Below are 16,167 nucleotides of genomic sequence, written 5' to 3'. Positions count from 1 at the left end.
CCCCTAAAGTGAGCTCAGGCATGGCTTCCCGCGTTGCAGGAGAGGGTACGGGGAGGCGACACTCTACGTTCTCACCTGTTGATGATTTGGGGGAGATCGGAATCTTGAAAGGATCCGTCGCCCCCCTTCACTCCGTTAATTAAAAAATTAAAATTTACAGAAAAGTAAAAAAATAAAATAAAAACGTTGGGGTCTGAACCAGACCTAAGTGCCTCCTACAGACACGAAGCAAGAACTGGTTCACTTAGAGCCAGCAGGAAGGTGTACACTGCAGAGGAGGAGTTAATCTTTCTACATTCCCTTAGTGTCCGCCTGGTTGCAGCAGCATAACACTCATGGTCATGTGTCCCCAATGAGGCGTAGGAGAAAGTCAGATTTTCAATTCAATTTCTCTCTCCTCTGATGTGCTCGTACATCAGAGGAGAGAGAAATAGGATTCCCAGATACCTCCGTGGTCCCTGCAACCCCCCATGGGTCCGCCGGCGTCTTATTCGGGGAGAAAATGGAGGGCACATGCGCAGTGCGCCTGCCGAGATCTGCCGGCCGGCATCCGGCAACAATAGGAAATTTTTCCTATTGGTTCATTTTGATCACTGTGATAGACCCTATCATAGTAAATCAATAGTGCGTTGGGTTTCGGGTTGGAGTTAGAATTGGGAGGTTTCCACTATTTAGGTACATAAGGTGGTCTCCAAACGCGACATTGCGCCACCATTGATTCCAGCCAATTTTGCGTTCAAAAAGTCAAACAGTGCTCCCTCCCTTCTGAGCCTGCCATGTACCCAAACAGTGGCTTTTCCCCACATATGGGGTATTGGCATACTCTGGAGAAATTGCATATCAAATTTTGTGGTCCATTTTCTCCCGATAACCTTGTGAAAATAAAAAAAAGTTGGTTCCAAAGTAAATTTTTTGTGAAAAAAGTAAAATGTTCATTTTTTTCCTTCACCATTACTTTAGTTCTCGTGAAGCACTTGAAGGGTTAATAAACTTCTTAAATGTGGTTTTGTGCACATTGAGGGGTGCAGTTTTTAGAATGGTGTCACTTTTGGGTATTAACTTTGATATTGACCCCCCAAACTCACTTCAAATGTAAGGTGGTCCCTAAAAAAAAAAAAAAAGTTTTGAAAATTTTGTTGGAAAAATGAGAAATCACTGGTCAACTTTTAATCCTTATAACGTCCTAACAAAAAAAAAATTAGTTTCCAAAATTGTGCTGATGTAAAGTTGACATGTGGGAAATTTTATTAACTATTTTGTGAGACACCACTCTCTGATTTAAGGGTACAAAAATTAAAAGCTTGAATATAGCAAAATTTTCGCTAAATTTCCATTTTTTTCATCAATAAACGCTTGTTATATCGAAGAAATTCTACCACTGACTTGAAGTACAATATGTCACAAAAAGCAGTCTCAGAATCAGTGGGATACGTTGAAGCTTTCGAGAGCTATGACCTCAAACTGACAGTGGTCAGAATTGTAAAAATTGGTCTGGTCATTAAGTACCAAATTGACTTTCACTAAGGGGTTAAAATATCAGTAATATGATCAACAGCCTTTACTCATACTTGTTTCTGAAAGACCCTGAAATATTCAAGAAACTTACATGCTTTTTTCCCTTTTGATGTTGAGTGAGCTGTGCAAAAGATGTACAGGCAATTCTGCAAACCTGCAGAGAAGGAAAAGTACATCACTATACATGAAGGTGGAAAACATATCAGGGAACAACAAATTTGCATTCAATTCTACAGTTCCTGATAATAAATAATGCTAGACTAGAAATCCTGCATAGTTTAATGCTGCAGTGATACTTTCTTGCCATGTAACGACCAAATGTATGGCATATGACAGACTAGATGGAGGCCCGATGCTATCGCATCGGGAGGATGGTGACGTCCTGATGGGGGCAGGCTTTGCAGCACTGAGATTCTCTCGTCCCCAAGCCCCACATAATGCTGCATAAAGGTTGATTATAGCCCCATAAGATGCTCCATAGAAAATGTGCCCCATATGCTGCTGCTGCGATTAAAAAAAAAAAGAAAAAAAAAAAAAAAGACATACTAATCCACCGCCGGGCGCCGCTATGTCTTCCGCATCCTCTGCAGGGACTGTCCAGGCAGAGGGCGGTGCACACTATAACACGTGATCGCGCTCTCTGACCCGAACGTCACAGCCAGAGGACGCGGAAGACGAAGCGGCGCGCAGCGGTGGAACGGGGACAGGTGAATATCGGAATGCTCACCCTCCCCCGTTATACTCACCTGCTCCCGGCGCGGTCCCTGGCAGCTTCGTCCTATGTTTAGCGGTCATATCGTACCACTGAACACAGGAAGAAGCTGCAGACGCCGGAGAAGCAGGGACACGCAGAGACGCGCCGGGAGCAGGTGAGTGTGATGGAAAGCTGCCGCTCCCCCGCCGACCCAGAAGGTCCGGGGATGACCCACTGGTGGTACTGCACAAGGGCCTGCACCACCAGCGGGGTGCCATATTGGAATATCCATCGCTTGGGTATTCCAATATGGCGGTCGGCGTACTTCCGATGCGGTGAGGTGGATTGTGGGATTCGAGGACGTCCAGACAGATGTGGATGACAGACAATTTAAAGGGAACCTGTCACCCCCAAAATCAAAGGTGAGCTAAGCCCACCAGCATCAGGGGCTTATCTACAGCATTCTGGAATGCTGTAGATAAGCCCCTGATGTATCCTAAAAGATGAGAAAAGAAGGATTTTTGGTTCTTACCGTAAAATCTTTCTTGGAGCCTTCATTGGGGGACACAGGTAACCATGGGTGTATGCTGCTGTCGCTAGGAGGCTAACACTATGCAAATAAGGAAACGTTAACGCCTCCTCGGCAGTATACACCCTAAGACAGGCACAATGCAACTCAGTTTGGTGCTAAAGCAGTCGTAGGAGTAAGTATAAGGAACTCTATGTACCAACCCAAAACAACAGCATGTTGGCCAACACGGTACAAAATAAAGAGAGGGTGCTGTGTCCCCCAATGAAGGCTCCAAGAAAGATTTTACGGTAAGAACCAAAAATCCCTCTTTCTTTCGATTCGTTGGGGCACACAGGTAACCATGGGACGTCCCATTGAAGCAGTCCCAAGAGTGGGAAAAAAATAATCAGAGAAAAGAAGACTTAGGTCGGCCTGTGGGAAACCGCCGCCTGCAGTATCTTCCTACCCAGGCCTGCATCCGCAGAAGCCTAAGTATGCACCTTGTAGAACATTACAAAAGGTGTGAATGGACGACCAGGTTGCAGCTTTGCAAACCTGCAAAGCCGAAGCCTGGTGACGAACGGCCCAAGAAGCTCCCACAGCCTGGGTAGAGTGAGCCCTCACGCCGGGAGGAGGCGGTTTATCCTGAACGTGGTATGCCTCCAGAACTGCCGAACGAATCCAACGAGCAATAGTGGATTTAGAAGCGGGGAGCCCTTTTCGTCGACCTTCAGAGATGACAAACAGAGGATCGGACTGGCGAAAAGAAGCAGTTCTGGTAAGATAGACTCAGATAACCCTGACCAAATCCAGCTTGTGGAGAGATTTCTCCAAGGGATGGACCGGGGAAGGGCACAAGGAAGGAAGGAAGGACGATGTCCTCGTTGATGTGAAAAGCCGAAACCACTTTTCGTAGAAAGGAAGGAACAGGCTGCAGGACTACTTTGTCCTGGTGCAGAATTAGGAAAGGAGAACGGCAGGATAATACCGCCCGGAAAAAGGCCTTACAACATCTATGATAGATGCGAGAAGAAGCCGGTTTCCTAGCTTTTATCATGGTCTGTATGACGCTGTGAGGAAAACCTGCGTCTCTTAGGACCGCGGCCATACTATTAAATTCAGAGACAGAGAATTCGGGTGGAAGAGGGGCCCCTGTGATACAGGATCCGGACGGTCTGGGAGTCTCCTGGGGGCGTCCGACAGCATGTTTACTAGCTCCGCGTACCAGGCCCTGCGAGGCCAATCTGGAGCTATTAAGAGAATGGGGACCCTCTCTGCCTTTATCTTTTTTACGACCCTTGGGATCAAGGGAAGAGGAGGAAAAAGATAGGGCATGTGGAACTGGGCCCACGGGATCACCAGGGCGTCGCAACCGAAGACCATCGGGTCCCGAGACCTGGCTACATACTGGGGAACCTTGTGGTTCGTTCGGGAGGCCATTAGGTCGACGTCCAGAGCTCCCCATCTCTGACATATTTGGTTGAAGACGGTGGGATGGAGAGACCACTCGCCTGATGCAAGGCCCTGACGGCTGAGGAAGTCGGCTTCCCAACTGTTCACCCCTGGAATGTGAACAGCTGAGATGGCGGGAAAGTGGATCTCTGCCCAGCGTAGAATGTTTGACCCCTCCCTCATGATCTGCTTGCTGCGAGTCCCTCCCTGATGGTTTATGTAAGCCACGGCCGTGGCGTTGTCCAATTGAACGCGGACCGGATTTCCCACGAGGAGGGGCTACCAGCGGAGGGGGGCGAGGAAGATCGCCCTGATCTCCAAGAGACTGATGGGGAGAAGGGTCAAAACAAAAGAAAGTCAAAACCGAACCCTTTCATATATAGATTGAAGGTCTCAGCTGACACAAGGGCGCACGTCCAAAACCAGGGAGCCCATCCCGGCCAGTATCAACACCACAAAGCACAAAAAGACAGCGCCACAATGGATGGTGAAAAAATAGGAGCTTACATTTATTCTGCCTCCTGTAGCGACGTTTCGGTGCTTGATAAAGGTCTGTTGACCGAAACGTCGCTACAGGAGGCAGAATAAATGTAAGCTCCTCCTCTTGATGGGGAGAAGGGTCTCCTGAACCTTCCAGCGACCGTGCGCTGTGTGATTGAGAAAGACCGCACCCCACCCCTGAAGACTGGCGTCGGTGGTGATGATCTGCCAGCGGAGCGAGAGAAATGACCTCCCGCGCAGGATGGAGGTGGAAAGCGTCCACCAAGTGAGAGCCTGTCTCACATTGAGAGGAAGGCGAATTGGGCAATCTAGGGAAAGTGGGTTCTAGTCCCAGGCAGACAGTAGAGCCGGCTGGAGAGGGCAAGAGTAAAATTGAGCGTAAGGTACTGCTTCCATGGAAGCGACCATCTTCCCTAGAACTTTCATACAGGGACGTAGAGGCAGAGGAACCGGGCGCTTTAAGGCTTTGATGCCCTGACGGAGAGAGAACTTCTCTTTCGGGTGGAAGACTGAGCTTGGATGGTGTTGAATTCCATGCCCAGAAACTTGAGGCATTGAGTTGGAATCAAGGTCGACTTGTCCCTGTTGATTATCCAGCCGAGGCAGATCAGGGTGTCCAGAGTGATCTGGAGACTTTGGTCGCAGTCCCGGTGAGACGGACCCTTGACCAGAAGGTCGTCGAGATAGGGGATTACAAGGATCCCCTTAGAACGAAGAATGGCCATGACCGCTGCCATTACTTTCGTAAAGACCCTGGGGGCGGACGCTAGGCCAAACGGGAGAGCTGTAAACTGGTAATGTTGTTCCTGGATCGCAAAACGAAGGAACCTCTGATGCTGCTGACAAATCAGAATGTGCAGGTAAGCATCCAGAATGTCCACAGAGCACAGATATTCCCCCGGTTCCATGGAAGCGATCACCGAGCGCAGTGACTCCATCTTGAAGTGTCGAACCCGAAGGTAGCAGTTCAACTGTTTGAGATACAAAATCGGGGGGAGAGAGACGTCTTTTTTGGGAACCATGAACAGATTTGGGTAAAAACCCGAAAACCGCTCACGGTAAGGAACAGGAACAATTACTCCTGAGGTGAGGAGGGCATTGACAGCCTGGAGGAGTCCCGGCGCATGGGACGGCTGCTTGGGTAGACGGGAGAGGAACGTCTTCCTAGGGGGGAAAAAAATTCTATTTTGTAGCCTGATGTGACGATCTCCCTGACTCAGCCGTCGTCGACTACCGATAACCAAGCCTCTGAACAGAAGCCTGCCTCCCACCCTGGAAAAATTTCCAGGTGGGGGTGACCCGTCATTTTGAAGAGAATCTGTGGCCGCGAGATCTGGAAGGTTTAGAGGAGCGACTCTTAGCCCTCCAGTGAGGGGTAGGCCTGAAGGAAGGTTTTCTTCGTTCCCCCTGAGCGGAAGAACGCTCCTGCTGGGAAGCACCGCCAGAGAAGAAGGGCCGGAAGGGACTGGGGTCCCCTTCGATTACAGGGGCGCTTAGGCTTGGATTGAGGGAGAAAGGTGCTCTTTTCACCTGTAGCGTCGGAGACGATCTGGTCTTTTCTTAGTGCCGAAGAGCCTGGAGCCCTTGAACGGAAGGCCAGTGAGACTTTTTAGAAGCGAGGTCAGCGTTCCACGCCTTCAGCCAAAGGACACAGCTAATGGCAATGATGTTGCCCTTTGCTCTTGCGGAACAAGCAGCCGCATCCAAGGAGGCATTTAACAGATATTTCCCCACGTGTGCAATCTGGTCTGCTAAATTAGCTAGTTCCTCCGAAGGAGCCGAAGCAACGATGCCCTTGCGAAGTATCTTGGCCCAGGCAGACACGGCCTTCGCCACCCAAGAGGAGGCGAAATACGGGCAGAGAGAGGCGCCGGACACCTCAAAGCCTGATTTGGTTAAAGCCTCAATTTGCCTGTCCGTAGCGTCCTTAAGAGACGCTGCATCAGGGATAGACAGAACTGTCTGCGAGGATAGGCGAGAGACAGGCGGGTCTACCTTAGGGGAATCAGACAACTTGCTGACTAGCTCTGGATTAAAGGGGTACAAGATATCCAGACGCTTTCTTCCTGGAAAACGTTTTACGGGTTGTTCCCAGTGTCTAGAGGTAGTATTCTCAAACTCTTTGTGATTGGGAAAAACTCTAGAGGGCCGTTTCACCCGTTTGAATGAAACGGAGTCCTCCTGGGAGGTGGAATCCTCCTCAAGTTCAAGGGTTTGAATAATAGCCGAAATAAGGCTATCTACCATGTCCTGCGTGCCTGAGGTCTGATCTGTATCTGAATCAGACTGAGTGCGAAAGTACATCCGACCCGACGTCCGACGACAGGGAACGGGTGGAGAGGGGTATTCTAGATGGTGCCGCGGGTTCCGGAGAGCTGGATGAGGAGCTAGACAGAGTCCTCTTTCTGGATCCTTTCTCCAATCTGACCCTGTGCGGGTCGTGGTCAAGTGCGAGCGAATCGCCGTGGGAGGCGTTCGTGGCACTTGTGGCAGAAGTTAGAAGTGGCAAGCGTTCCAGGGCCTGGACACTTTTGTCAGGTCTGAGACTGACAGATATAGCAACAGCCCACTCCGGGGGAGGGGGAGTGCACTCATCCTGAGCAATAGGAGCTTCCTGAGGGACAGACATGGTGGAAGGACTGCAGGACAGACAGAAAGGCGACTTTTTCTTACAGCGGGCACAAGCGTAATGGGTCACTGTAGGTTTGTAGCTGGAGGCCTGTGTGGGGTTGGGCATAGGTAGAGCCTGAATGAGGACTGCAGCAGGACGCTATAAAGGCGATACTGCTGAAGAGGGCTGTAGCAGAACGCTGAGAAGGCGATGCTGCTGAAGGGATGAAGGGAGTAAAGCCGAGGAAGGAGGCAGGGAATGCAGAGCCTACCAGTCACCCAGCGACTGCAGAAGCAGCGCAGGAACTGTGTCCCCCTCCGAATCCTGAAGACGCAGCAGGAGCCCGCCAAGATGAACGCAGTTCTCTCTGGCCATGTGACGTTTGAGCGAGCGGTGGGCAAATCTGTGTTCGGGCGCGCAGAAGTGTGGGCTTATACAAAAAAAGAAACAGACGTCCTGATAGGCTGACACGCCTGAGGAGGCGTGTCGGAGTGGAGAGCCGAGGCAGTGTACAGTAGAGGGGGCGTGTCCGGCGCTGGAGAAAATGAAAGTGCAGCGCTGATAGGCCTAGACCGGCAAGGGGGCGTGGCCTAACGAGAGGAGAAGGCTGCAAAATGCTGGGAATCGCGCGATTAGGCGGGAATTTGAAATCTAGAGACCGGTGAGCGCTGCCGTGGGGGGTGGGGGCTTCTGTCCCACTTGCCACCTTGCTTGAATCCGGCTCCTTGCTGTCCGAGGATCGCGTCAGAATCCCTCGTAGAAGAGGGTCCTGGGAGTAAGATCTTCCTTCCCCCTTCCCGCACCATCTCCGGACGGTGCAGAAGACTGCCTCAACCCCTTACGAGAAGGGGGGAGGTCACCATAGATGACAACAGTCTTTCTCTCAGCCCTCTCCGAGGAGAGAGGTGAGGAAGGGAAAAGGCAAGGACTGGCCACCAAGAAGTCACCCTGAAACACCCATAAGGGTGACAGGGGACGGAAGTCCTAACAGCGGGTCCGAGAGTGGGCAATGTGGGAGTACCACACTGCTCTCTCGGTCGCTTAAATGTCGAGTGAGAATCTGCACTCTGTTACACGAAGAAGTGAATCTGAAAGAGAAAGGAAAATGATTAAAAACGAAAACCCTGTAAAGAAAATAATGCAGATCTGACGGTTAGATCCAGGTCAACCTCTTACAGCCACTAATCAAAAACTGAGTAGCATTGTACTTGTCAGAGGGTGTATACTGCCAAGGAGGAGCTAACATTTCCTTATTTGCATAGTGTCAGCCTCCTAGCGACAGCAGCATACACCCATTGTTACCTATGTCCCCCAAAGAAGTGAGAAAGAAAAGAGGTTAGATTATACTCACCCAGGGGCGGTCCCGATACGATGGGCGTCGCGGTCCGGGGCCTCCCATCTTCTTACGATGACGTCCTCTTCTTGTAGTCACGCTGCGGCTCTGCGGCTGTTGAGGGCAGAGCAAAGTACTGCAGTGCGCAGGCGCCGGGCCTCTCTGACCTTTCCTGGCACCTGCGCACTGCAGTACTTTGCTCTGCCCTCAACAGGGCAGACAAAGTACGCCTGCGCTGGAGCCGCAGCGTGACTACAAGAAGAGGACGTCATCATAAGAAGATGGGAGGCCCCGGACCGCGACACCCATCGGACCGGACCGCAGAGGGACCGCCCCTGGGTGAGTATAATCTAACCTCTTTTTCTCATCTTTCAGGACACATCGGGGGCTTATTCTGGAATGCTGTAGATAAGCCCCTGATGCTGGTGGGCATAGCTCACCTTCGATTTTGGGGGGTGACAGGTTCTTTTTAAGGCAATTATATAAATAGATAAGGTTTGTGTACAGGAGCTGACCAGTGGCACTAAACAGCCACTTAGGGTACCGTCTCACATAACGATTTACCAACGATCACGACCAGCGATACGACCTGGCCGTGATCGTTGGTAAGTGGTTGTGTGGTCGCTGGGGAGCTGTCACACAGTCAGCTCTCCAGCGACCAACGATGCCGAGGTCCCCGGGTAACCAGGGTAAACATCGGGTTACTAAGCGCAGGGCCGCGCTTAGTAACCCGATGTTTACCGTGGTTACCAGCGTAAAAGTAAAAAAAAAAAAAAAAACAGTACATACTCACATTCCGGTGTCTGTCCCCCGGCGTTCTGCTTCTCTGCACTGTGTCTGCGCCAGCCGGAAAGCACAGCGGTGACGTCACCGCTGTGCTCGCTTTCCGGCTGGCCGGCGCTCACAGTGCAGAGAAGCAGAACGCCGGGGGACAGATACCGGAATGTGAGTATGTACTGTTTGGTTTTTTTTTTTACTTTTACGCTGGTAACCACGGTAAACATCGGGTTACTAAGCGCGGCCCTGCGCTTAGTAACCCGATGTTTACCCTGGTTACAAGCGAACGCATCGCTGGATCGCTGTCACACACAACGATCCAGCGACGAAAGAAAGTTCCAAACGATCTGCTACGACGTACGATTCTCAGCAAGGTCCCTGATCGCTGCTGCGTGTCAGACGCAGCGATATCGTATGGATATCGCTGGAACGTCACGGATCGTACCGTCGTAGCGACAAAAGTGCCACTGTGAGACGGTACCCTAATTGTTTGCTGACTGGCAGTTGTTTAACCCCTTCATGACCTAGGAATTTTCCATTTTTGTATTTTTATTCTTTGCTCCCAGTCTTACCAGAGCCATAACTTTCATATTTTGTCAATATGGCCCTGAGGGCTTTTTTTTTTGCGGGACAAACATATAGGTTTTAGGCTGGTTTCAGACTTGTGTTGCTGTGCACTGCGGATGGCAGTGTACTTCATCCTTGCGTCCTCCGTGAAGCTCCACCTACTGCCAGCTGTGTTTCCCTGCATACCTATCTTTAACATTGGGTATGCACGGACATGCGCTGTATGCGGAAGTGTCCGCATGCGGCGATTTTAGGTGTGCGGCGACCGCATGGAAACGCAAAACGCATGACCTGCGACACCCATCGGACCAGACAATAAAACTTATTTTTTCTTATCTTTCAGGTTGGATCGGGGGTTTATCTACAGCATTATAGAATGCTGTAGATAAGCCCTAAGGCGGTGGCTGTATCTTATAACGGCCAAAACAGCTGACAGGTTCCCTTTAACCTCATCACAGTTTTGAACACCAAAGTAGCTCAAGAGACTGAAAACAGAGCAAGTCGTTTTTCCACTGCAGTGCATATGTTCATACTTTAACATTTTTTTTTTAATCACTTTTTGAGGTGGGTTACACGGTGTACCAGTGACACTATCTTTCCTCCCAGAGGAAATCCTCTTACTCCTCACACTGGCGTTAGTGTATCAAGTGTGAGACAGAGGAAAGAAACTTATGGGTATTAGGGTATTCACCAAATACACACCACTATGGCATAATCCCAATCTGGGTGAAGTTTCAAAGTTAAAGGGTTTTTCAGATTGGGAGCAAAAAGGGATCTGGTCGATAGAACAATTACGGTATTTACAAAAGCTGTCCCTTAAGCTATGTGCACGTTGAATAAAATTTCTACACCATTTCTGCCGCTCTTGGCTCTGATGGATCTTAGCATACAACATCATCCCCTTATAGATACTATTGCTTCTACATGTCATACAGGGTTTAATGGCTATTATATAAGTGCCTATTGTCATCCCAGCTGGATAATCACCCCCTGACAGGTAAAGCTATATGGGAGGCTGATGTAGGCCCTATATCGATGGACAATGGAGAGAGATTGTAGAAACTGTTCCCAAATTATCTCCCAAGCATATTTAATTCACAGAGTATACAAAATTCCAAGATTTTTACACAAGATTGAGCATCTAGCATCATAGCGATATCCTAGGTATGGGATTGATGAGGCACATTTGATGAATATAATGTGGGAATGAAGACAGATTGGCCATTTTGGAATTAGGTCATCTCCTGACAGAAAGGGTGCATGGAGTGAAATTGCTAACAGATCACCGTATATGCATATTGGAATTATTTGAAGATGGAATGGATCCTGACTTGTCCCTATTCACAGGTATCTATCGTATCTTATTTCAAGCGCATAAACTTCTTGAATTTCATTGGATAGACATGCAACCTCCACCTATGGGAGAACTACAACGAAGAATAAATAATATAATATGGAGGGAAAAATGAGTATATCATAAAACTAACTATTCGCAAACCTAAAAAGATATTGAGTCCTTGGTTGGATACTCCAGGGCTGCCCACAAACCTTCTAATTAGAGAGAATATTTATGATGGTGTCCCTTAATTGTTATTCTCTTTTTTACTTCTTTCCCCCTACTACAAATTTTAAACTCTGTTAATCTACAACTGCTCTGAATTTTGGGATTTGGGTTTAGGGTGGGTTAGGGAATTGAAGCTGAGTTACTTTATGTAACATACTATGGAATTATTGTCATTTGAAAGATGTAAAATGTGTATCTTGAGTTTTTCAATAAAATTTATTTAAAGAAGTAATTTTCTGGTTATCAAATACAGTTCTATTGCATATTTTTTTCTTTAGTAGCCAGAGAGGAAAGTTGCTGTAAAGTGCACCACATCCTTTGGAGGATCTAAGCTTATGCGTTAATTACATAGATAGGCATAGTGGGGAAAATATTTGATACACTGCTGATTTTGCAAGTTTTCCCACCTACAAAGAATGTAGAGGTCTGTAATTTTTATTATAGGTACAGTTATATGAAAAAGTTTGGGCACCCCTATTAATCTTAAGCTTAATGTTTTATAAAAATTGTTGTTTTTTTTTTGCAACAGCTATTTCAGTTTCATATATCCAATAACTGTTGGACACAGTAATGTTTCTGCCTTGAAATGAGGTTTATTGTACTAACAGAAAATGTGCAATCTGCATTCAAACAAAATTTGACAGGTGCATAAGTATGGGAACCCTTATCATTTTCTTGTTTTAAATACTCTTACCTACTTTTTACTGACTTACTAAAGCACCTTTTTGGTTTTGTAACGTCATTGAGCTTTGAACTTCATAGCCAGGTGTATGCAATCGTGAGAAAAGCTACTTAAAGTGGCCACTTGCAAGTTGTTCTCCTGTGTGAATCTCCTCTGAAGAGTGGCATCATGGGCTCCTCAAAACAACTGTCAAATGATCTGAAAACAAAGATTATTCAACATAGTTGTTCAGGGGAAGGATACAAAAAGCTGTCTCAGAGGTTTAACCTGTCAATTTCCACTGTGAGGAACATAGTAAGGAAATGGAAGAACACAGGTACAGTTCTTGTTAAGGACAGAAGTGGCAGGCCAAGAAAAACATCAGAAAGGCAGAGAAGAAGAATGGTGAGATCAGTCAAGGACAATCCTCAGACCACCTCCAGAGAGCTGCAGCATCAACTTGCTGCAGATGGTGTCACTGTGCATCGGTACACAACGCACTTTGCACAAGGAGAAGCTGTATGGGAGAGTAATGCGAAAGAAGCCGTTTCTGCAAGCACGCCACAAAGAGTCGGCTGAGGTATGCAAAAGCACATTTGGAGAAGCTAATTTCTTTTTGGAAGAAGGTCCTGTGGACTGATGAAACCAAGATTGAATTGTTTGGTCATACAAAAAGGCGTTATGCAAAAAGACACAGCATTTCAAGAAAAACACTTGCTATCCACAGTAAAATTTGGTGGAGGTTCCATCATGCTTTGGGGCTGTGTGGTCAATGCCGGCACCGGGAATCTTGTTAAAGTTGAGGGACGCATGGATTCCTCTCAGTATCAGCAGATTCTTGACAATAATGTTCATGAATCAGTGACAAAGTTGAAGTTACGCAGGGGATGGATCCTTCAGCAAGACAATGATCCAAAACACCGCTCCAAATCTACTCAGGCATTCATGCAGAGGAACAATTACACTGTTCTAGAATGGCCATCCCAGTCCCCAGACCTGAATATCATTGAACATCTGTGGGATCATTTGAAGAGGGCTGTCCATGCTCGGCAACCATCAAACTTAACTGAACTGGAATTGTTTTGTAAAGAGAAATGGTCAAAAATACCTTCATCCAGGAACTCATTAAAAGCTACAGGAAGGGACTAGAAGCTGTTATTTTTGCAAAAGGAGGATCTACTAAATATTAATGTCATTTTTCTGGTGCGTTGCCCTGTCAAATTTTGTTTGAATGCAGATTGCACATTTTCTGTTAGTACAATAAACCTCAATTCAAGGAAGAAACATTACTGTGTCCAACAGTTATTAGATATATGAAACTGAAATAGCTGTTGCAACAAAAACAATTTTTATAAAACATTAAGCTTAAGATTAATAGGGGTGCCCAAACTTTTTAATATAACTGTATAATTCAACTTTGAGAGACAGAAACTAAAAGTAAAATCCAGAAAATCACACTGTATGATTTTTACATAATTAGCATTTAATTGCATGAAATAAGTATTTAATACAATAGAAAAACAGAATATTTGGTACAGAAACCTTTTTTGCAATTACAGAGGTCAGACGTTTCCTGTAGTTCTTGACTAAGTTTGCACAGACACTGCAGAAGGGATTTTGGCCCACTCCACCATACAGATCTTTTTCAGGTTTTTCACGTTTCGGGGCTGTTGCTTGGCAACATTGAGTTTCAACTTCCTGCAAAGATTTTCTATTGAATTTGGTCTGGAAACTGGCTAGGCTACTCCAGGACTTTGAAATGCTTCTTAACGAGCCACTGCTTAGTTGTCCTGGCTGTGTGTTTAAGGTCATTGTCATGCTGGAAGGTCCAGCTAGAGCAGCTCTTACTGAGGGCAGGAGGTTGTTGGCTTGTGATACATGACCCCATCCATTCTCCCTTCAATATGGTGCAGTCGTCCTGTTCCCATTTCAAAAAAGCACACCCAAAGATGTTTCCCCCAACCAGGCCTCACGGTTGGGATAGTGTTCTTGTGGTTGTACTTATTCTTCTTTCTCCAAACACGGCAAGTGGAGTTGATACCAAAAAGTTCTATTTTGGTCTTATCTGACCACATGACCTTCTCCCATGCCTCCTCTGGATCATCCAGATGGTCGTTGGAGAACTTCAAACAAGCCTGGACATGTGCTGGTGTGAGCAGGGGGACCTGGCGTGCCCTACAGTATTTTAATCTATGATGGCATAGTATTACTAATGATAATGTTTGAGACTGTGGTCCCAGCTCTCTTCAGGTCATTGACTTGCGCAGGTCTACAATTTTGGCCTGTGTGTCCCTAGACAGCTCTTTGGTCTTGGCCATGGTGGAGAGGTTGGGGTGTGATTGAGTGTGTGGACAGGTGTCTTTTTATAAAGGTAAACTCAAACAGGTACAATTAATACAGGTAATAAGTTAAGAATAGGAGAGCTTCTTAAAGAAAAACTAACAGGTCTGTGAGAGCCAGAATTCTTGCTAGTTAGTAGGTGACGAATGCTTATTTCATGCAATAAAACGCAAATTAATTATGTAAAAATTATACAATGTTGTTTTCTGGATTTTTTTTTAAGATTCTGTCTCTCACAATTGAAGTGCACGTACGGTAAAAATTACAGACCTTTCCATTCTTTGTAGGTGGGAAAACTTGCAAAATCGGCAGTGTATGAAATACTTATTTTCCCCACTGTATAAGTTTTCAAAAACTGCTGTATTGCTTCAGGATATGGGCTGAATATTTGGTATTGGGTTGCTAAAACCAAACAAAAAATTTATCAAAATATGGTTTTGCACTTCTGTGTAGTATGTACCGTATATACTCGAGTATAAGCCGACCCCCCCTAATTTTGCCACAAAAAACTGGGAAAACTTAATGACTCGAGTATAAGCCTAGGGTGGGAAATGCAGCAGCTACCGGTAAATGTCAAAAGTAAAAATAGATACCAATAAAAGTAAAATTAATTGAGACATCAGTAGATTAAGTGTTTTTGAATATCCATATTGAATCAGGAGCCCCATATAATGCTCCATACAGTTTATGATGGCCCCGTAAGATGCTCCATATTAAAATATGTCCCATATAATCCTGCATAAAGGTTAATAATGGCCCCATAAGATGCTCCATAGACACATTTGCCCCATATAGTGCTGCACAAACCTTTATTATGGCCCTATAAGATGCTCCATACAGACACTTGCCTCATATACTGTGGTGCCCTAAAATCGTTAATTGTGGCCCCATACAGACACTTGCCCCATATAGTGCTGCACAAACGTTATGGGCCCCATATAGTGCTGCACAAACGTTATGGGCCCCATATAGTGCTGCACAAACGTTATGGGCCCCATATAGTGCTGCACAAACGTTATGGGCCCCATATAGTGCTGCACAAACGTTATGGGCCCCATATAGTGCTGCACAAACGTTATGGGCCCCATATAGTGCTGCACAAACGTTATGGGCCCCATATAGTGCTGCACAAACGTTATGGGCCCCATATAGTGCTGCACAAACGTTATGGGCCCCATATAGTGCTGCACAAACGTTATGGGCCCCATATAGTGCTGCACAAACGTTATGGCCCCATATAGTGCTGCACAAACATTATGGGCCCCATACAGTGCTGCACAAACGTTATGGCCCCATATAGTGCTGCACAAACGTTATGGCCCCATATAGTGCTGCACAAACATTATGGGCCCCATATAGTGCTGCACAAACGTTATGGCCCCATATAGTGCTGCACAAACGTTATGGCCCCATATAGTGCTGCACAAACGTTATGGCCCCATATAGCGCTGCACAAACATTATAGCCCCCATATAGCGCTGCACAAACGTTATGGCCCCCATATAGCGCTGCACAAACATTATGGGCCCCATATAACGTTGCACAAACTTTATTGCCCCATATAGTGCTGCACAAATGTTATGGCCCCATATAGTGCTGCACAAACATTATAGCCCCCATATAGTGCTGCACAAACGTTAT

At 46.8% G+C, this 16,167-nt stretch overlaps 1 protein-coding gene across 1 annotated transcript in view; it reads right to left on the bottom strand.

Moving 5' to 3' along the window:
* The window catches only part of LOC143782321 (uncharacterized), a 140,794-nt gene that overhangs the window by 108,683 nt on the left and 15,944 nt on the right, over nt 1–16,167 (bottom strand). Inside the window, exon 5 of the mRNA XM_077269675.1 lies at nt 1,607–1,669. Within this exon, the coding sequence (XP_077125790.1) occupies nt 1,607–1,669 (63 nt within the window). The remainder of the gene's footprint in view (nt 1–1,606; nt 1,670–16,167) is intronic.

This window comes from Ranitomeya variabilis, chromosome 6 (genome assembly GCF_051348905.1).
Source record: "Ranitomeya variabilis isolate aRanVar5 chromosome 6, aRanVar5.hap1, whole genome shotgun sequence".
Taxonomy (NCBI): Eukaryota; Metazoa; Chordata; class Amphibia; order Anura; family Dendrobatidae; genus Ranitomeya; species Ranitomeya variabilis.
The sequence above is the reverse complement of the archived record's forward strand: the minus strand, read 5'-3'. Positions and strand labels throughout refer to the sequence as shown.